The sequence below is a fragment of the Neophocaena asiaeorientalis genome, unplaced genomic scaffold (assembly GCF_003031525.2).
Source record: "Neophocaena asiaeorientalis asiaeorientalis breed wild unplaced genomic scaffold, Neophocaena_asiaeorientalis_V1.1 scaffold369, whole genome shotgun sequence".
Classification (NCBI taxonomy): domain Eukaryota; kingdom Metazoa; phylum Chordata; class Mammalia; order Artiodactyla; family Phocoenidae; genus Neophocaena; species Neophocaena asiaeorientalis.
Genome location: NW_020175321.1, coordinates 1,437,187 through 1,458,169, shown reverse-complemented (window position 1 = coordinate 1,458,169; position 20,983 = coordinate 1,437,187). Strand labels below are relative to the sequence as shown.

The following is a 20,983-nucleotide window of genomic DNA, read 5'->3' as shown; positions in this document are numbered from 1 at the left end:
CTGGGACAGGAGCTGCGAGAAGGCTGGGCAGCCGTGGCCTGAGGGGCTGCGCAGTGGCCTGGGGGAGATGTCGTTCAGGGTGTGTAGCTGCACGGCCTGCCTTGGGAGAGGCAGGGTGACCGTCCCGGGGCAGGTAGGGGGCGGGGAGGGGAGGAGCCGGGGTCGGGCAGGTTGGGTCGCGGGCGCACGTGGAGCTGCCAGCTTGGAGCGTAGCCGCCGGGGTGAGCGCGGGAGGCCGTGCGGCGTGGGCTGCGGTCTGTGGACGCGCGCCCACTGGTCCTCGGGCGGCCTTACTGTCTCGTGCGGATATCACAGCAGGGCCTTGGGCGACGGCTGTCTCCTTGGGTTGTCTCTCTTGTCTTCATCCACAAAGGAGGATAAAATCGGCCCCCGTCTCGGGGATGACGGAGGAGATGGGCCCCCTGCGGGCCTCGTTCCACACGGACATCGTGGTCTTGGGGGCGGTGGCCGTGCCGAGATCCTGCGGCTGCGGGGGAAGCCTCGTGCTCAGGGCGGAGCTTGACGGGGACGTTTGCCCCCCGGGGTTTGTAGAGCAGGCGAGGAGCAGGGCAGTGTTCCAAGGGAGGTTAAGAGAGAAGCAGCATCTTCCCGCGGAGAACGGCACAGCCTCGGGAGATACCCTAGCTCCCTGCGGGCCCCCCGTGCCGTTTCTTCCCCGACTCTGAAGCATGCTGTGGGGACGTAGGGGAGCAGATCTGAACGAGCCGCACGACTCCAGGTGACTGGGAGGGTTTTCAATGTCGAGAGAGAGGGAATGGCAGGTATGGCCATGGGGTGGGGGACCCTGTTTTGCCCCCATTGCGGACAGCATCAACTTGACAGCATGTCTCATGAGTGAAAGGACCACCAGAGGACCCTTTTTTTAATAATCCCTGCACAGGAGATGATGTGATTCCTTAGTGCTGTATTAGATGCTGGCCCTACCGAGAGGCAGTGGAAAGTAGGAATATCGCTTCGTGTGTGGTGGCTTAAAATCATAGTCAGAAACCCGCGTGCCAAAACAAGGTGTCCCCAAAATAACTTCCGTTGCCCTTGATCCCCAAAAACGAAAGTGCTCTCGTTACGCTGTGATGTGCTCTCCTGATGAGTTCCTGGCCTTAGATGGACACCCACAGTGGGACCTTGATGAGGAATCTTCAGTCTCTGGCTGTAGCATCCCTCCTCCTCACACTCCGATCAAGCCGGGGGTGCGTCCTCAGTTGGCCTCACTGGCCTTTAGGAAAGAGGCTTGAGTCTCATCATCATGTCAGTGTCGGGAGGCACATGCCCCGTGGCAGCGCTTGGCAGGCAGCATTAAAAGCAGTAGCTGGTGCTGTTTCCAGTTTTAGTGTGTGCCAGCTGCTGCGCTGTGCTTTCTGGGCAGTGTTTAATTTTGTCCTCGCGGTTACTCTTGGGGGCAGATACTCCGATCATCCCCATTTTACAGACGGGGAAACCGAGGCTCTGTTGGGTTATGTGCCCTGCCCAAGGCTCTGTTTGACGGTCAGCTCTGCCTGACTGCAGCCCCCGTGCTCCATTTGTGCAGAGCATCCTCGGAGACTTTGCAGGGCCAGGAGCAGCAGCTGGTCAGCTCGGTGCTCGGCCAGGGTCTGCGGTCGAGAGATCCACTCCCAGGCAGAGCTGCCCTGGCGAGACCCTTCCATCTCTGGGAACCGGGTCATCCTCCTTGCGTTGCTGGCATCATCAGCACCACAGCTGCTTCTCCTCGCATGCCTGGCACCGTCGGCGGCAGCATTTCACACCGATTGCCATTGCTTCTCCACTTCTGCAGTCACCACTCGCCTCTCCGATTCCACAAGCCCCCGCGGCACACAGCTTTAGCGTCCAGACTGAGTTGTCTGCAGGACTTTGGTCCCTCTCTGCGGTGGGAGATGAGCTTCACCCCCTTTATCTCAAGGAATTTGCTTCACAGGGATCCACACTCGGCACCTTGCACCCGCGCGCTTAGGCTCTCCTCCCGCGGCAGGGGGCTGTGTGCACCTGCGATTAGGAAGGGGCTGGCCTGGCCCGGGAGGACTGACCTCATGCCAAAGGCAGGGCAGTTCCTCACCTCCCTTCTAAGATTTCCCTGGGAGAAGGGCCCTCCCTGTAGGAGCAGGCCTTCCCCACTGGCTGCTGTGCACGGAGCACGTGGGCTGCACCAAGCACTGCGCTCAGAACTGTTCGGATACCGTCTTGATGGCCCTGTGAGGGAGAGGGGATGTCCCCTTCTTCCAGCAGGAGCAGTAGCCATGAAGTCAGAGCCTGCTTCTTTTTTTTCTGGGGGATAACAGCTTTTTTGAGATATAATTTACGTACCATACAGTTCACCCATTTCCAGTATACAATTCAGTGGTTTTTAGGACGGCCACAAATACGCGCAGCCATCGTCACAGCTTTAGAACATCATCGTCTCAAGGAGAAACGCCTTATCTGTCAGCTGTCACTCCCCTACCCCTGCATACTCCTTGCCTCCACTTTCCAAGGAGCCAATAATCAACGTTCTGTCTCTGGAGATGTCGTAGGGCCTGCTTCTTGGCTGTGGACAGCAATTATGTTTTTGAAAGAGCTGGAAAGAACCTGAGGTGGTCTCAGTCCAACCCCTTTATTCTGCAGACGAGTATTTGCCTGGCATCAGGCTGCTCGTGGGCGGTGCAGCTGGCCGGGGGCCCATCTGTCTCCACGTGCTGCCCCGCCCCTGCTCTGCCCCCTAGCGTCGGAGCTCTCCCGTGATGCCCGCCCCAGCCAGCAGGCAGCAGGCCCCGGCCCTGCAGTGTGTGCCAAAAGTAGTCCTTGGGGTTAGAATAAGAATTCTCAGTAACGGTGACGTGAACAGACCATTGAACGGTGACAGTGACGGCCCTGGGGCCGCTCTGCAGAGCGCAGGGGCCGCCAGAGGGGAAACCAGGGCCCGGGCCCTCAGTTTGCCCACTTGTAAATAGAACTGCTGTTTGGATGATCGTTATATTTTCTGTAGTCACCCAGGACCTCAAAGTGTAAGAACCCTGGCCAGTGGATGGAGCAGGTCGGGCGGGCTGAGTCCAGGAAAGTAAGGCCAGTAGACGCTCAGGCCAGCTCCAGGTTTGGTGAGAGGTAGGGAGCTGCCTGCCTCCTGGGTGGCTTGGGATTCTCGCCTTAGCGAAGAATAAATAATAAAAGAATAATAGGGCTTCCCTGGTGGCGCAGTGGTTGAGAATCCGCCTACCGATGCAGGGGACACGGGTTCGAGCCCTGGTCTGGGAGGATCCCACATGCCGCGGAGCAACTAAGCCCGTGCGCCACAACTACTGAGCCTGTGCTCTAGAGCCCGCGAGTCACAACTACTGAGCCCACATGCCATAACTACTGGGCCCGCACGCCTAGAGCCCATGCTCCGCAACAAGAGAAGCCACCGCAATGAGAAGCCCGCACACCACAACGAAGAGTAGCCCCTGCTGGCCGCAACTAGAGAAAGCCCGCGTGCAGCAATGAAGACCCAACGCAGCCAAAAATGAATAAATAAAAATAAATAAATTTATATTTAAAAAAAAGAATAATAAAACTACACAAAGCTTCTCCTCTGTAAAGTGTTCCTTTGGAACGATGCCTCCTTAGAAGGGAAGGAGTCTGTACCGCTTGGCCATCCCACGGCCCTCTGCCCACGCTCTGCTCTCCATTGATTCCATGTCACATCAAGAGACTGTGGCTCGACCATGAAAATAATAACAGCAGCAAGAGGAGGAGTGACCCGTGGTTCCTGAGTGCATCCTGATAAGTGCTAACTCATTTAATCCTCACAACAGCTCAGTGAGGTAGGTGGCCTGAGGCCCACAGAGGAGGCATCGCGTTCAAGGTCACACAGCTAACAAGTGGCAGATTCACCCCTGTGCTGCTGGTGCCGGAAGCTTCACTCTCAACCCCCCATGGTCGTGGGAGGATGAAAAAGAAGTCTCATGTAGAAGCGCCCACGACGGCTTCTGACACTGGTGCCTGTTTAGAAAAGGGAAGAGAGACGCCCTCTCTTGCTTAGGTCTGCTCACATCCTCCTGGATGTTTTGCTATTTCATTGTGAGGTTCTTTGTCTCTCTCTCTATATATGTTTTTTTGTTTTTTTTTTCTATTTTGCGGTACGCAAGCCTCTCACTGTTGTGGCCTCTCCCATTGTGGAGCACAGGCTCCGGACGCGCAGGCTCAGCGGCCATGGCTCACGGGCCCAGCCGCTCCGCGGCATGTGGGATCTTCCCAGACCGGGGCACGAACCCGCGTCCCCTGCATCAGCAGGCGGACTCTCAACCACTGCGCCACCAGGGAAGCCCTTGTCTGTATTTAAAAAACACAAACAGGAAGGGAAAGCTCAGATGAAAACTCAAAGCCCAGCCCGACCGGCCATCTCTCTCACATGTAAGGGGTCACGAGGATGGAGAGTTTTTCTCCTTAGTGCATCTCCGGCGTCCAGCGTGGAAATGTCAACCTGGAAACCTGCTTTCTGATTTGGGGAGCAGCGCACAGCTGATTGGAAGACAAGAGTCTGGGGTGCGGAGCTTCCCCACCTCTCCCCTCATTGCTACACCCCCCTCCTGCTGGGGCGCTTGCGTTTGCATTTTGCCAACATCTGCTCAGGCTGCCTTTTCTTCCCCAAGTCTTGACAAAACAACACCCTTGGTTACAAAGAGGAGTATCTGTAACCAGTGGCAAGCACAAGCAAGTGTTTGACTACCATGTTAACTTTTGAGGGATTCTTATATTTTTTCCAGCCTCATAAAAAATTTACCCTCTGAGGTCTGGACTGCATTCAGTCTCCATAAGTTGGGTGTTTTGACTTGTCTGCTCGCTTATTCCTCCTTAGAAACTTAGGTCGGGGAGGTGGAATCCCAAAGAGGAAAAAGGGGCTGGAAGTCTTTGGAAGCCTCTGAAGAGCTCTCGCCCCAGGGCCCTCTGCCCCTCGCTGCCCAGTGGGAGTGCTGTAGGCAGTGAGCTGGAGCCTGGGGGCCGTGGGCTCTAGAAGGGGGGCCTGGGGCTCGACTTCTCTCCTGCTCATGTGGCCTCCTGTCTAAGGAGTAGAAGTTGGTGCTCGAGGCAGATAGGCCGTGATGCACAGAATATCACTGTAGAAAGGATTCTAGAAACCCCATAAGCCCACTCTAGCTTTACAAGTGAAACCAACCCTTTGCCTTGAAAGGAAGGGTAGAAGGACACCAGGACCTCAAGTGCCCAGTCTTTAAAATGTCATTTGCTGTTCTTTTTCTAATTTTAAAGACCATATATTTAATTATATCCATTAGTCCCAGAAATCACATTCAGAAAAGTATGAAGAATGGAAATCACTTATAATGGCAGCCCTGCCCCTGGCCACCTGCCCCCACAGCAAGCATTGCTTGTGAGTCAGCACCACCTTCCCCCAGCCCCAGACAGGGCTTCAGAATCCTCCTTAACATGTATACAGGCAGCTGCTAACTACTGGGATCGACACGAGCTCTGGACGGGGATTGACACCTATGCTGAAGTGGAGGGTGAGGTCCTCTTCTGTTCACTCCTGGGGAGGTGAGCGCCTGTGTATGCGCTGGGTGTCGGGTGGCACCTGCACAGATGGGTTTTGGACACACCCTGGGCGATACAAAGGCTACAAATCTCAGCCCCACTTTGTGTCATTCTCCATACCTACTAGCCACTCTGCCACTGGAGTGATTTAGGAAGTTGAAGCCTTTGATAGTCACTAAAGCCTTTATTAAAATGAAAACCCCCGTGGGAAGGGTCATACCTGAAGGTGTTCTCCGCTGGAACTTCAGTTCTCTAATAAGATCCTGGCAGAGCCGCAGAGCTGGAGTCGTGAGGGACAGACAGGGGTGGGAGACGCACCGTGGAGAAAGGCCGGGCCAGCAGGAGGCGACAGGAGACCCCAGGCCACCTGCTGCAGGTCATCCTCACCCGGCTGACCACAGTGAGGCTCTCTGGAAGGGACCTGTGCGTCGTGTATGCTGATTGGCTTCTGGTTATGAACAGGGGTGAGTGGAGTACCAACTTCATCCCCATCGACATTTAGCCAGCGGAGTGTGTTGCAGAGAGCATCTCTCTAAGGAAGATATGACGTAATCCGAGTTTCTATAGGAGGAGGACAGCCTTTCAGCATCTGCTCCAATTGGAAGGGCTACCATTGGAAAGGTGCATTCTGTGCTCTTAGCACATACGTGGGGCGAGCTCCTTACCAAATGAGAGGACAACAGGGGGACGGTGGTGGGGAAGACACGTAGGGCATTTGCTAGGTGTGGTTTATAGTGTTCTGGGTCTCCTAACTGCTTTCACTTTTGATTTTTCACTCTAGTTTTTTACCTTTATGCATGAAAATGAGGAATCATTGTGTATGTGCTTTGCACTTGGCCTTTCTGGTGTGGAGTCACCCTTAACAGGAAGGAAATCTAAACAACGCAGTAGCTCCAAAAGTGCTGGGTCTACGTGGTCTGGGTGCTGTCTCATCCGGGTGGTGTGACGTGTCGGAGGGCGCGCTGAGCTGAGAGCACCCTGCTCTTCCTGGGCTCACAGCGTTACAAGTGCAGCTGCCTGGGCGCCGTGGGCCCTTCGCCTGCCTGGAAGACCTGCTCCTCAGTTATGAGACGCTTAGGTGATAGAGATCACTCGCCTTGGCTGGGGAGGGCTGCCCCACACTGGGACCTGTTACTGCCTTCCATCCCCCCAGCCTGCGTCCTCGTGCTCGGTGCCCAGGGAGCTGGTCCCCGGCTGGATGGCACTTGGGGCGCTGTGGTGGGAGGCGTGCTTCCGTGAAGGGGCAGCGGCACGGAGTCAGGAGGGACCTAGGGCTCACGCTTGGGCTCTGACCTTCAACAGTTGGCCCGAGGTCTGTGTCTCTTCTTCCTCATCCGTAAAACTTCCTTAGAAATGTGGTGCCAACGTACATGAGTCTCCAGTGCAGCTCTGGGCACATCACCAGCCCTAAATGAAGGTCCCCTCCCCACACTGGACACCTCAAACTCAGGTACGTTGTGGAATTAAAGGATGTACCTCAGAGGCTCCCCTCCTGAAGGAATAATCTGACTACTGTCCAGCTTGAACAGACCTGTTGGGCACGAGACAACTGGCTCTGGGTTTCTGTTCTCAAGTTCTCTGAAGCCGGGCCTCAGTGGCGGTCACCTTTGCGCCTTCTGTTCCTCAAAGACTAAGTCTTTTTTTTTTTTTTTTGCATTTTTGAGTGTTTTATTTATGTCAAATTGGATAAAATGTGTGTATTTCTCAGACAGAAAAGACATGTCGAGGTAGAAATGTACCTTTCAGCTATTCATGGGTTCACAAGTACACTGGGGAGACTGTAAAAGCGTAGATTCTGATTCAGTAGGTCCGGTGGGCCTGAGTTCTATTTTTTGGGGGGGGAGGTGGTTTTGAGTAATTTTTATTTAAAATTTTTACTTCCTTGTATCTTTTTTTTTTTTTTTTACTTCTTTATTAGAGTATAATTGCTTTACGGTGGTGTGTTAGTTTCTAAAAATATGGAACGCTTCACAAATTTGCGTGTCATCTTTGAGCAGGGGCCACGCTAATCTTCTCTGTATCGTTCCAGTTTTTTAGTATATGTGCTGCCGAAGCGAGCACGACTACGTATTTCTTAAACATCCCTGAATCCTTTAGAATCCAGGCGTCAGCTGGTTGTCTTTCCAGTGGCCAGGGGCTGAGCCCATGGCAGCAGGTGGGCCTTTCAGGCAGAGCGGCCCACGATGCACAGGTGATCGTGTTTCTAGAGCAGGTCTCAACCGGGTAATTTGTCCTACCGATAATTTTCGTACAAACTTCATCCTGAAGCTGCATGATTTAAAGCTGAGGAAAAAATAACATTGCCACGAGATGGGCGACAAGAATAGCATTTGTGTTGGAAAACAAACTGCAGTTTAAAACGGCAGACACTTGTCCGAGCTCGTGCTGACGTAGACAGCCGGGCACTGGTGCCCGGACGTGGGTTTGGTCAGGTGATGGTGGAGCTCCCGGTGAAGGGAGAGGGCTCGGGCCCAGGTTGGGGTCTGCGGGCGCCCAGCCCCCCCAGGCCCAGAAGGGGAAAGGAGGTCCTGGTGACACAGCCTTCGCGGAGGGCTGCCGCCTGGGCCGAAGCTGGCGGTCCCGCCAACATGGGCCGTCGAGGGGCAGCTCTGGGCAAACACACGCGAGCCCTTAGCCTCTCTGCCTCACTGCTGCAGAGGCGGCCTTGTGCTTACACGTAGAAACATCAGGGTCATATAGGTCTTTGTTAAGTAAAATAAACGTGATTTATTTCTACTTACTGATAAATATATAAATATCTCCCTGGGCAGCGTTTGTGGAGTTGGGCTCTGGAGTGTGGCCTGAAAGGGGAAAGGCTACCAGCAGGCCAGAGGCCGGAGTCACCCCAGCTCACTCACTGTGACCGTGACCGTCTCTGGTCCTTGTTTCCTGGTGGGAAGGTGAGGCAGACGTGCCATCTGTCTTGGAGGCCACGGGGTGACCAGCGGGATGGGGTCAGCCTCTGCCCACAGCGTCTCCGGGGTCGCCCTCCCGCGTCTGCACCTGCAGCGTCCTGCCCGTCCCTGCTCGGCCTCCACGCCGAGAGCGGGGATCCCGGGCCCGTGCTGCTTGTCCCTCACTTGCCCAGGCTTTTTCTCCCTCCCCCCCGCCTCAGGGCCTGGTTCTCCATCCCAGCACCCCTTTCCTTATCTCCTCCGTCTCTCATCCTGCGTTCTCTCTCCCGCCAGGGTGTGGGCGGATGTTTAGGGAATTAGAGGGATCTCATCAGCATCCAGGGACCAAGCGGCGCCTGTGCCTTCATTTGCGCTGAGCCAGGGCCGGCACCGGCCGTCTGTCTGTCTGTGGGGCGTCGCGGGGCCCTGGGATAGTAGAAGCTACAGCCCTGTGCTGTTGCGGCTTCCTCCTAACCCGAGCTACTCTGCAGCACCTCCTTGTCCCCAGCACACACAGACGCTCGGAGTAAATCCAGAGGGGCTGATGGTGGAAAAGGAGGAGGATGGGGTGTGTGGGTCTGCAGACCTGGGCTGTGTGGCCTCAAGTGACTGACGAGTCTGTAAGAGGGGGTAATGGTTCGCACCAGTGATTCTAAGCCAGGAGAGAGAGAGAGAGAGAGAGAGAGAGAGAGAGAGAGAGAGAGAGAGGGAGAGAGAGTGTGTGTGTGTGTGTGTGTGTGTGTGTGTGTGTGTCGGGGCGTTGCCCAAGAGAACCAGGGTGGGGGGCTATCACCCATGTCCTGCAGGTCCGCCTGCAGAGGGAGTCCAGTGCCACCCACCTCCCCATCACTGCGTGCATGGACCAGGCGGAGCCCGCTGCCCTCTGGAGAGGGGAGCCTGGGAGACAGCAGTGCCTGGATTGTAGGGGCCAGCAGAGTACGGACCAGCTGTCCCCACCCACCCCCACCCATCAGTGATCTAACGGCCGTCATGTCCACATACATCCTTGACCAAGCTGCTCAGGCCGGGCTAGGCCCCAGAGAGGAGGTCCAGGTTTGACCTTCCGAGGCCCGCTGTCTGGGGGCAGGCTGCCACGTGACCGTTACTTTCTCATTTGGCTTGGCAAGGGCCGGACCGTTTCCCTGGGGGCCTCGCAGGGCCTCTGGATTCTCCAGACTCATCCTCTCTGGCCTGTGGCTGAGATGTTCCAGGGCTCGGGACCAGCCTGTGCCACTTGCTTCTGGTTTGTTTGCTTCTTCAGGCTCCCAGCATTTTTTCAGTGCCAAGACAGGATTCCCAAAACGGCGCATTTTCTGTGCGCGGCCCAGCGTGTGTGTCTCTGTAGCCACGTATTTAATCTCATGTGTAGGTAAGCACAAAGGTCCACATCTAGGGTCCTGAGGAGTGTGAGGCCCAGGTCCCTCACCTCTTTGGATACATACACACACAGGCATGCACGCACACACAGGTGCTTGGTAAGGGTCCCCGGCTCCAGGACCTGCCCCTTTGTCTTCTCCCTCCCTCATCGGGTTCCATAACCCTAACCCTCGATGCTTTTGACCTCCTCTGTTTACTGCCCTCAAATCCTAAAGAGCCATTTCCCTTTCACTCCCTCGTTCCCTCATTCATTCATCACTCACCCGACAAGGTATCTGCTGAGCACCTCCCATGGGCCAGACGGTGTTCTAGGCGGTGAAGATGCAACAGGGAACAGAAGAGACAGAGACCCCCGCCCCTGGACCCTACACGCACCCCTTCTGTTACCCTCTCTCCCGGGAGTCACCGTAAGTGACAAAATCACCCTGACTTCCCCGACGGTATCCTAACAATATCCACGCCTTCCTGTTGGCACATCCCCGCCGGCTTTCAGGGAGGGGCCGTTTCACGTCAACAGCACACAGTTCTTTCTGAGGATCTACCTCAGCCACGAGACGTCCCAAGCCCACGTGCGCGCTGGTGGTCGGCTTCCAGCTTTCCCTCCTTTCTCCTGATCAGCCGCTGCCTCACAGCCATCCCCACGGTCAGAGCTTCATCGCGTACGTGGAGGGTCGCAAGCAACCTCAAAGCCAGCGGGACCCACCGTGTGGGGCGTCTGTGCCCCTGTGCGCAGGGGCGTCGGGGCGAGGCCCTCTGGCGCATCTTTCCCCAGGTCTGGTGACCTCGCACGAGTTGTTCCCGTGAGCCTGAGCCTCCACAGCTGCGAGGTGGGCATCCCAGTGCCTCCTTGGTTGACCGTTGTAAGAGGAAAATACTGCCAGTTACACGCCCGCTGTGGTGCTCGATGCCAAGAAGACCCTCCACCAGCGCCTCAGGGTCTTCTGTCCTGTCAAGGGCACCCTTCTAGAAGCCTAGGGTGGTGACATCCTTTTCACTGCTTCTGCCCCGGCGCCTGACGGCGTGGTCCGCTTCTGTCACCTCTCATGGAGGAGGGACTAGGGTGGTCCAGGGTGGTCTGAGGGGTGCGGGTGAGGTTGCCATGCTACTTGGAACTGGCCAGGGCTGGCAGCAAGTTGGGGACCTCAGTGGCCTCAGCTGAGCCCTCATGAACAGGAGGAGGTAGGTCTGGGGAAGGAGCCTGAGGAATAAACAGTGTCCCGGGTAGATGGAAGTTGGGCACGGACCCGATGCAATTGGGGCTGAAGAGCTGCAGTGGGTGTGGTGGCGTCAGGGAAGATCTGGGAAGCGATGGGGGACGTTAACTCGGCATCTGGGTGGCCCATCCTCCCTGGCCACTCTGCACGAACTGGGGCTGGAGGTGGGCAGGCCTTGGACTGCTCGTCACCACCACGTCCCTCCCCCATCAGGTGCTCCCCAAGTGGGAAAGTGCCCGTCTGTCCTTTCTGTACCCAAGCAGAGCTTTCAAAATACAGCCTCGTGTGAAAAATAGACACGGTGTCTAAATGAAACACAAAGTATGGCTGCCAAACCTGCTGTTCTGTCACAGCCATCTGGTACGCGAGCTCCTGGAAGAGGGACAGGGGCCGGGGATGCGGGGTTCACGGATGCCGTCCGCAGGTGGTGAGGCGCTATTACTGGGTGTCGGGCGTGTGCGACGCACCTTAGGCTCCTGACCTACGTCGCCCCACTTCATCCTCACCCAAACCCTGAATTTCATACTGAATTTCTTCCCTTTACTGACGTGGAGATTGCAGATCACGGTGCTGCAGACGGAGCGTTTGTGCCCCCAAATTCATATGCTGAAACCTAACGCCCAGTGTGATGGTGTTGGGAGGTGCTCAGGTCACGAGGGTGGAGCCCTCGTGATGGGATGTGTGCCTTATAAAAGAGACCCAGAGAGCTCCCTGGTCCCCTCCGCATATGGGAACACAGCGAGGAAACAGCCCCCTATGAACCAGAAGGCGGCCGGCACCTCGCCGGACATCGAATCTGCCTGCACTCGATCTGACCCTGCACTTTTGGCCTCCGGAACTGTGACAAGTACATTTCTGTTGTTTGAGCCCCTGCCTGTGGTATTCTGTTGTAGCAGCCCAAACAGACCAAGACAGAGAGGTTAAGCAACGTGCCCAAGGTCCCACGCTTGGCGAGTCATGGGGACCTGGGCCCAGTACGGGCTGTCCTCAACATGTCTGGACAGCAGCTATTTCAGAATGACGATATGAGACTTTTATGCGATTATTGACATTCCTCAAGATAACTTACATCATCGTCTTGTTGTTCCGTTAGTCTTGGAAGGGAGATGATGCAAGTTACCAATAAGAAGCTGAGACCCAGAGAAACAGCAGCTTCCCGGAGGTTCAGGTAGACGAGAGCCTGGAGCAGGGCAGCTCCTGACCCAGACCCCGACCCAGTCCCACCCCCCAGCACTAAGGGAGAGGGGAAGCTGTGTCTTGGTGCCCAAGTATCTTAGTGGGATGAGCCTGGTCCAGGGCGGGTGGTGGGTTGGGAATGAGCCTGGGGGGAGGGTGGGTGCAGGGGGAGCCTGGTCCAGGCTTTCTCAGTAGCGTGGACTGTTGAAGGCCACAGCACACTGGGCATGGCAGGACTCACAGACTCACAAATTGTCGCAGAATAGCCTTGTTGCCTCCTGGCCTTTGGGCTACTGCCAATAAAGGAGTCAGTTACAGTGACATCTGTCATTCATGTGACCTCTGCGTCTGCTCTGCGGCCATCACCTTGCGACTCACGCTGAGAACCAGATCCGGTCGGAGGGGGAGGAATTCCTGTTCTGTCTGTACAAACGTGTCTGACCTGATCTCTCTTCACGAACGGAGTCCAAAGAATAGTTTGTGCCCGTGAGCTCGACTGTAGAGACACCGCTGCTCCAGACAGAGAGGACACGGTCGGGCTGGGGGGTTCCCCGGGCCCAGGGGAGCGGGCACTGCCGTCCTTTCTCTCCAGGGCTGTCTTAGCTCAGTGCACGTGGAGATGGGCACGGCCGCCTCTGCCCGGCAGAGCACTCCCAGGAGACCCCTCGGAGCAGGTTGACTGGGGGTGGAGGAACTCGCGTTGGCTGTCACACAGGAATCTTAACGTTTCGTGTGAAATAGGGCTTTCTTACGTGTGTATATGTGCCTCATACAGTGAGTGTTTCTGAAGGTGACACGTCGGGCCCGGGTGCATGTCACCCCTTCTCTGTGCTTTGCCACATGACGTCGAGTCAAGGTTCTGGACTTAGTGTCTCCATTAGCCCACTAGCCTCTTTCTGTAGGGACTACACGCTGCTATTCTATGGTCTGTTCGCTATGAACGGCATCAGCTCAGGTGCCCGGCGCCAAAACTGTTTTCTTTGTGTGGTCAACTGCTTTGCCAACCACTGGGCTGCATCAGCTCGAGGAAGACCACACGCACGCACATGCACACACGTGCACAGTTTACTGTTACTAGCCTCTTTCTGTAGGGACTACACGCTGCTATTCTATGGTCTGTTCGCTATGAACGGCATCAGCTCAGGTGCCCGGCGCCAAAACTGTTTTCTTTGTGTGGTCAACTGCTTTGCCAACCACTGGGCTGCATCAGCTCGCACACGCACACACGTGCACAGTTTACTGTTATGCGTCCCTAACAAGGAAGCCCCACAGCTGATACGTTACGTGACTGATGCCGTTCTTGGGGTTTTCCGGCCAGGTTTCTGCAGGTTTTCTAACGGCTGTGGAGGATGGTTAGCCTTAGATGTTCCTCTGTTGGAAGACACCATTTAGGGGACTGTAGCACTGATCTGAGCTCATTTCCGTGTGTTGGTAAGCGTTGCAGATCAGGCCTAAACAGAAGGGGAGCCTTGGTGCTGCCTACAGCCGCCCAGTGACATAGGGCAGGGTATCCCCCTTCCCCCTGCCACACATCCAGGGATGTCGGGAACACAGCCGGGACTCCTACCCCTGCCTGGAGACCCCTTGATCCGGCTGTGAATTGCATTTGTTACCTGTCACTTAGCTGTGAGCAAAAGTTACGCAAGGGAAAAGGCTTTAGAGTTCTCCCATGGCCGTCTGGCTGCGTCCTGCAGTGGAGACTTAGACCTCAAGTGTTTGTCAGATAGCTGGCTTGTCCTGCCTATCAGCCACTGGGGGAAGGATAGAAGGATGCGAGAGACAGGACGATTACGTCCACCGAAGGTGAAGACCAGCTGCAGCTGGCAATGAGAACAACGGGTCCACCTGTCTTCTGCGTTACCCATTTATGGACTGTTGCCTTAAGGTTTTTCAGTGTCTCCAGTGAGAGGAATATTTTTGTGACGATGCAGGATGTTCCCGTTATATTTTTTTATTAATTTATTAATTTTTTTTGGCCACATTGGGTCTTCGTTGCTGCGCGTGGGCTTTCTCCAGTTGCGGCAACGGGGGCTACTCTTTGTTGCGGTGCGTGGGCTTCTCATTGCGGTGGCTTCTCTTGTTGCAGAGCATGGGCTCTAGGCGCGGGCTTCAGTAGTTGTGGCATGTGGGCTCAGTAGTTGTGGCACATGGGCTTAGTTGCTCCGCGGCATGTGGGATCCTCCCGGACCACGGCTCAAACCCGTGTCCCCTGCATTGGCAGGCGGATTCTTAACCCCTGCGCCACCAGGGAAGTCCTCCCGTTATATTTTTATACCGTTTGATTTGGCCTGGAGATAAGTTTTTTTTTTAATTTTTAAACCGTTCATTCAAAATACTGTGTTCCTCATATATGTCGCAAAACTGCTGACTATTTGTACCCCAAAGTGCCAGTGTATGCAAAATGCCAATCTCATCTCAAAATGAAAGCTTCAGTCTCTAAAAGGTTACGCTTTCGAAAGCACACAAAGCCAGCCTTTTCTTCCAGACAGGGCAGAGGTGGGGGTCAGTGCCACAGGCGGGGTGCCCGCTGCCTCGGGTCTGGGTGGTGCAGTGCGTGGAGGGAAGGGAGCAGCTGGAGAAGCTCCTTGGGGACCGGGACCCACGCCCCAGCGGGCCTCATGGCGGACTGGCCGGGACCGGCCATTGTCTGACTTCCACTCGCATTAGGGCGGTTATTACTCCAGTCTGATTGATAAGGAAACTGAGGCACAGAGAGGTTATGTGGCCTGCCTAAGGTCACACAGCCAGCAGCTGTGGACAGGGAAGGGGGAAAAAGCATCAGAAGATGCAGAAGGGCCGGGGGGGTTCTGCAGTGGTTTCCCTCAATTCAGGAAGGGAGGGAGGGAGGAAATTAAACCCAACAAGATCCCAAGCCAGCTCACCGAAGGTGGGCACCTGGTAGGTGTCTGTGACGCACCCCTTCCCACATCCTGTCCGTGACCAAGTGTCTCCCACCCAGGGCTCACCTGGCCACCCCAGCTTGGTGTCCTCAGGGAGGTGCAGCCAGGGGTGTGCCAGCTCTGCCCCGCCCTGCCCACCCACTCAGGCCTCCTGTTACACACAGAAGCTGCTGGCTGACCTGGCCTCTCCACCAGGCATTAGCACGGGGAACTGCTGTCCAGACACGAGACCCTGCCTAGGGGGCTCAGCACCGATGCCCCTCCTCCTTGGTGGGCGTGGCTCCTTCCTCCCTGCCACTCACGTTCTATCCACCATCATCGGGAATGTGTTGAACATACCGTGTACTGGGCTCCGAGGCTGCAGGGTGATACGACGGCCTCGACCTCTGAGGGTGGGGCAGCAGAGGCAGGCCACAGCAAGTGTCAGTCCCTAAGAAAACCACCGTAGGCTGATGAACATAAGCGGGGAGACCCGGTGGGGGCCGAGACTGAGAAGCCCGGCGCTGGTCAGCTTGCAGTTGGGTGGGCAGGAAAGCCTACCGGGGATGCTCAGTGAGTCCAGAGGCCAGGAGGGCTTTGTCCCCGCAGACGGGCCTGCGTGGACGCAGGCCCTGTGGTGGGAAGAGATGCCGGGGCCCAGGCCTGACACCAGCTCCACCTATGAGCCGAGCACCTGCCCGGCATGCAGCGTGGCCCGGGACGAGCCTGGGGGTGGGGCATGCAGGGCCCTGAGCCCTGAGCGCTTGGGGAGGAATGTGGCTCTGCTTGAAGTGCAGTGGGCGCTCGTGGGGGCGTTTTCCTTACGCTGTGATCCGGTTTGTGTCGTTAAAATAATTTCCCTGTTGCTGTCAGTTATTTGGGGAGGGGGATGCCCGTGCGGGAGGTTGCTTTAATCGTCCAGGCCAGAGGTGGCGGCCGCGTGGGAGGGCGGGCCGCATGCGCTGGTCGGTGGGCACGGTGTGGCGGTGAGGGTGGCAGGACGTGCCGCAGGGGTGGGCGTGGGCTGCAGGAGGCGCAGGTGTCTGGCCCAGGTAACCGGGGGGCCGGTGGGGAGGAGCGGAGGGTGGGGTGCGCAGTGGGGGACCTTGGGTTTCGGTCCAGACACCATTAGCTTAAGGTATCAGCCTGCGTGCCAGTCCTGGTACCAGCAGAAGTGATCAGTGGATGTGGCCGCTTTTGCATGGAGGCTCCTGGGCTCAGGCCATCCCCACTGCCCCCTCGCCTGTAGTCCATGCCCGTGCCCAGCACACCTGCAGGGGGACCAGGGGAGGAGCCCGAGAAGTACAGGGATGGGCCGTGGCCACCCTTCCCGCTCCGTTGGGTCCCCGCCGGGTCTGAGTGACTTCAGGAGCTGCCCAGACCTCCCCCACTCTGCGGCAGCGAGGACCCCCCGAGGTGTGGTCCGTCGTGCTCACGGTGCTTCACTGGCCCGGCCCCGGTGCCAGCCCAGGTCCCGTGCCCCTCGACGCCTCAAGCCGCTTACCCTCCTCCCGGGGCCTTTGTGTGAGATGTTCTCTCTGCCCGAAATACTCTGCAACGTCTGCAGCCCCGCCCCACGGGCTGATGACTTTCCACCCATGAAGCCCAGCTCACGTGGCCCCTTCAGGGAGCCTCCCGGACCCTGTCCCCAGGCCCTGGACTCAGGGTCCCCTCGTGGGCACAGCCTTCCCCAGCCTGACGTCACCGGGTCACTCTCCGTGGCCTGCTCCCCTCACCCCATCGAGAACGTCTGGGGAGGGAATGCCGGTCGCACTCCTTTCTGTTCCCAGGGTCACCACGACATTTTTCACTGAATGGTGGTTCCCTGCCACCCTCGAGTGACCGTCCCCTTTCCAAACAGCACATCTGCTTTTGTAGCCGCTGCTGAGAAGGGGCGTTAGGGTTTCCTCGCACGCGGTGGGCTGGGGAGTCTCTGGGGGATGGAGCTTCACTGAGCGACTGTCGGGGTCCCCCGGTCTGCAGGCCTGCTGCCACATCCTGGGTTTGATCCCCTGGAGGCCTAGGGAACCAGGTGGGTGGTGGCGATGGGGCCTTGAAGGAGCAGCGTGGTGACACGATGGGGTGGGTGGCCGTGAGGAGGGAGGGGAGGGAGACGGCTGTGTGAGTTTATAAGAGGGTATCAGCTACTTCCCGGTTTCTTCATTAAGCGGTTGGCCAGGCCCCTGTGTGAATTCATTTTGAAATGGTCTGAGAGGCAAAATGACTTTAAACATAACTTTTGGAAGAGAACATTTCATTCTGCTTACTCAGCATGGTGTAGCCATTAAAATGCTGCTTTTCCTCCTTTTTGAAAGCTACCCCTGAATAATTTATGGCTTCACCTACTGCAAGGTTCGCGGAAATAAAATGATTTCAGTCAGGGCGGCCGTGGAGCCGTCTTCCCGGCCTCATTGTCAGGTCAGCCAGGGCCGGTGCCCAGACCGCCTGGAGCCCTTCCAAGAAACGACTGGTGAAAGAGAATATGGTGGCCACTTTGCTCTCTGGGCCTTGGTTTCTTCTTCTGCAAAATGAGGGCAGTTAGAGCATTCTAAAGCCCTCAGCCCGCCGTCAATGGATTTCTGTGGATAATGTCTCAGTAAAGGTTACCCAGTTGTAGGTACCTCCGTAGGGCCAGGCACTGTGCGCGGTGCATCCCCTGCGTCCCCCGTTCAGCCTGCCCCGCACGACAGCCTGGCAAAGCAGCTATTACTGTGCCCACTTTATGAACGGGAGAGATGAAGAAATCTATCCAAGGCCGTGCAGTTAGCGAGCAGTACATTTAGGGTTGCACGTCCCAGATCTGTCCATCTGCATTTAAGACCTGGGATGCCTCATGTACACTGTCAGTCTTAATTTTGCTGTAGGAAAGTTGTTTTTCAGAGACTGCCTAATTCAGTCTTACAGGAAAGTTGGGGGTGGGCTGGGGGTGAGTTTAAGCTTCCAAAGAACGTGCACAGCTTTTATTAGAAGTCACTATGAGGATGCAGTAGAAGCAAAGCTTGTCCCCTTCAAGTCTCTACGTACTGTTAGCCTGGCTTACATGGAGTTGAAAGCCATGTCTCTTTAAGGATGTGTGTGTGTGTTTCAAAAGGCCGTCCTTGCATTTGTAAAGAACTGTGAGGTTTTCATTGCATTGGTGAAATTATCTAAACAAGACCCTTCAGATTTATTTACTAATAAATTAAGAGTCACCACCCAGACAGTACCTAATAGGTTGCCGTCTCGCTTGAACGGAATCTTTCGGGCCCTGAGTAGTGAAAGGATTCTTATTTCCAAAGTCACCTTAACTTACAAGGAGACAAGAGCCAGAGCGCCACGCCGAGCTCCTCTGTTCCGAATTCGCTGTGTCTCTGGTGGGGGCCCTCCACGCTCCTACCCCGCGGGCCTTTCTCTCCGATGGTGTTTCTGGTCTGCCAGATCTGTGAGGCGGGGCCGAGTGCAGGGCGCAGTGGGGAAGCGGGGCGGCGTGTCCCGTCGGGGGAGGGATGGAGAGCAGGATGCTTCGGGGCGCGTGTTCGGGCTCCTCCCTGGAGGGAGTCGGGAGGGAAGGTGGCGCTCGGGCGGAGGCCTCGAGGGGACCCAGTGGCTGTAGCAGTGGCGCTTGGCCTGCCTGTCCAGGTCCCATCCGGAAGATGCCGCCCAGCGCCAGTGCCGTGGACTTCTTCCAGCTTTTCGTCCCTGACAACGTCCTCAAGAACATGGTGGTGCAGACCAACCTGTACGCCAAGAAGTTCCAGGAGCGGTTCGGGAGCGACGGGGCCTGGGTGGATGTGACGCTGCCGGAGATGAAGGCGTTCCTGGGCTATGTGATCTCCACCAGCACCTCCCACTGCGAGTCCGTCCTCAGCATCTGGAGCGGCGGCTTCTACAGCAACCGCAGCCTTGCCTTGGTCATGAGCCAGGCCCGCTTCGAGAAGATCCTCAAGTACTTCCACGTTGTGGCCTTCCGCTCCAGCCAGACCACACACGGCCTCTACAAGGTCCAGCCCTTCCTGGACTCCCTGCAGAATGGCTTCGACGCCGCCTTCAGGCCTTCCCAAACCCAGGTGAGGCCGCCAGCCAGGGCGGGGCCTTCAGGGGTGGCAGTGGTTTGGGGAAACGGTGGGTGGTGCCCTTGGCACCCTCCCATCCTGCCTTGACCCCGAGGTCACCTCCGAGGTATCCCTGCTCGTCCCCCAGGCCACCAGCCCATCCATCCCCATCCAATCAGAGGGAGCTGATGGAGGAACAGCTCCAACCCACATTCAGCGTTTTGCTCCGAAATGCAGTTTCCCTCCTCTTTTTTTTTTTTTTTTTTTTGCGGTACACGGGCCTCTCACTGTTGTGGCCTCTCCCGCTGCGGAGCACAGGCTCCGGACGCGCAGGCTCGGCGGCCATGGCTCACGGGCCCAGCCACTCCGCGGCACGTGGGATCTTCCCGGACCGGGGCACGAACCCGTGTCCCCTGCATCGGCAGGCGGACTCTCAACCACTGCGCCACCAGGGAAGCCCCTCCCTCTCCTTTAATTACACTTTCTTTGTAAACGATGGTTTGCTCAGGGTAATGTTAATTTTCTTGTATCCTCCGAGTACGTGCTCATCTGCTGGTGGTGAAAGGAGGCCAGAGGCCTTCTAGGGGGTGAAGGGAACGAACCTGGGGTTGCAGCCGTCCTCAGGCCGTCGGAGTGGCTCAGGTGCTGAGGTGCCCTGGCCTGCGTGGAGAGCTGGGTGCCTCTGGACTGGAGGTCACAGAGCCCCGGCCCTGACTGTTTACGGCCCCTCACCTTCCTCGCTTCCTAAATGGAGGCTGTGTATGCTCTCAGCTCCCAAGCCCCGGCCTTCTGGTTGGCTGAGGCAATCGCATTTGGCTGTGGTGAGACAGTCTCAGAATCGTCCTCAAAGTTGCTCTGCGGGTCGGGAAACTGAGGAGGTGGCTCTTTCTAGAAATTTCTCTAAGGAAAACATCAGGAGGTTCTTGGCCCACGTGAGCCCAGTTCCTTTTGACCTGTTCCATACGGAGACAAAATCTTACTTCTCTTTTATTTGTACATTTAAAGACCCACCCACCCAACTACTTTTCCTCGTGCTTTTCCTTAAAGGCCTGCGTCACGAGCCTCAAGTTCTTTTCGCTGTTCTCTTTGCGATCCTCTCCTAATTCCCTGTCTCACCTTCTCCGCACAGCTGGAAAGCACAGGGTTTCTGTGGGGAAGATCATGTCCTGTGTCAGGTCCGCGGTCCCTGCACGGTTCTCCTGCCTCTGCTCTGCTGTCCTGTGAATGTGCCGGCTCATGAGGGTCTCCAGGTGTCTGTGATGCGCCTTCTGACTCCTGGGAGGTGCTCCCTCCTCTCTGCCTTTGCAGGTTTCCCATCTCCAGGACCCCGTGTGACTCCAGGCTTCCCAAATCCCCCGACTATTTATAGGGCAACGAATGCCATTTTGTCTTGTCACTCACCTTCCTTCTTACCAGGAGGTGGGGTCTTTGGGGACACACGCCCTGCCTTATAACAGGCCCTGCAGGACCAAGTTCAGGGCTGGGCGTGGTTTTTTTGTGTGTGTCACTGAATATTTGCTTGGTTGAAAATGAGCCAGACCAGAGACACATGGGCTGGGCTGCAAGGGGAAAAACACAATATTCTGGCCATCCTTGGCATCAAACATTTGAAGAGCTGCTGGAGGGCTGTGAGCTCACTGAGACTAAGCATCTTCCCGGAGTCAAGCAAGCAACTCCATGGATGATTGATATTTAACAGCCTAAGGATAAGGCTGCCCAGGGTCCTTCCGGCCCCTAGACGAGCTGTACCCATGATTACACCCATGTCTGTGTGTGCCTGCCGTGTGCCGGCCCCGGGCGGTCTGATCCCTCTGGAACTACAGCATCAGACACCTGAGACCTGCGTCCCGGGCGATTGCCATGCTGTGTGTGTGTCCCCAGGGTCCGCTTAGCCG

At 56.6% G+C, this 20,983-nt stretch overlaps 1 protein-coding gene and 1 non-coding gene across 2 annotated transcripts in view; one reads left to right on the top strand and one right to left on the bottom strand.

Annotated features, from left to right (window-relative positions):
* PGBD5 (piggyBac transposable element derived 5) overlaps positions 1 to 20,983 on the top strand; it is a 102,786-nt gene that overhangs the window by 47,930 nt on the left and 33,873 nt on the right. The window contains exon 5 of the mRNA XM_024765619.1: positions 18,676 to 19,103. Within this exon, the coding sequence (XP_024621387.1) occupies positions 18,676 to 19,103 (428 nt within the window). The remainder of the gene's footprint in view (positions 1 to 18,675; positions 19,104 to 20,983) is intronic.
* Positions 7,470 to 7,578, bottom strand: LOC112413625 (U6 spliceosomal RNA). The gene has a single exon (XR_003006014.1). It is a non-coding gene; the product is annotated as a U6 spliceosomal RNA (small nuclear RNA).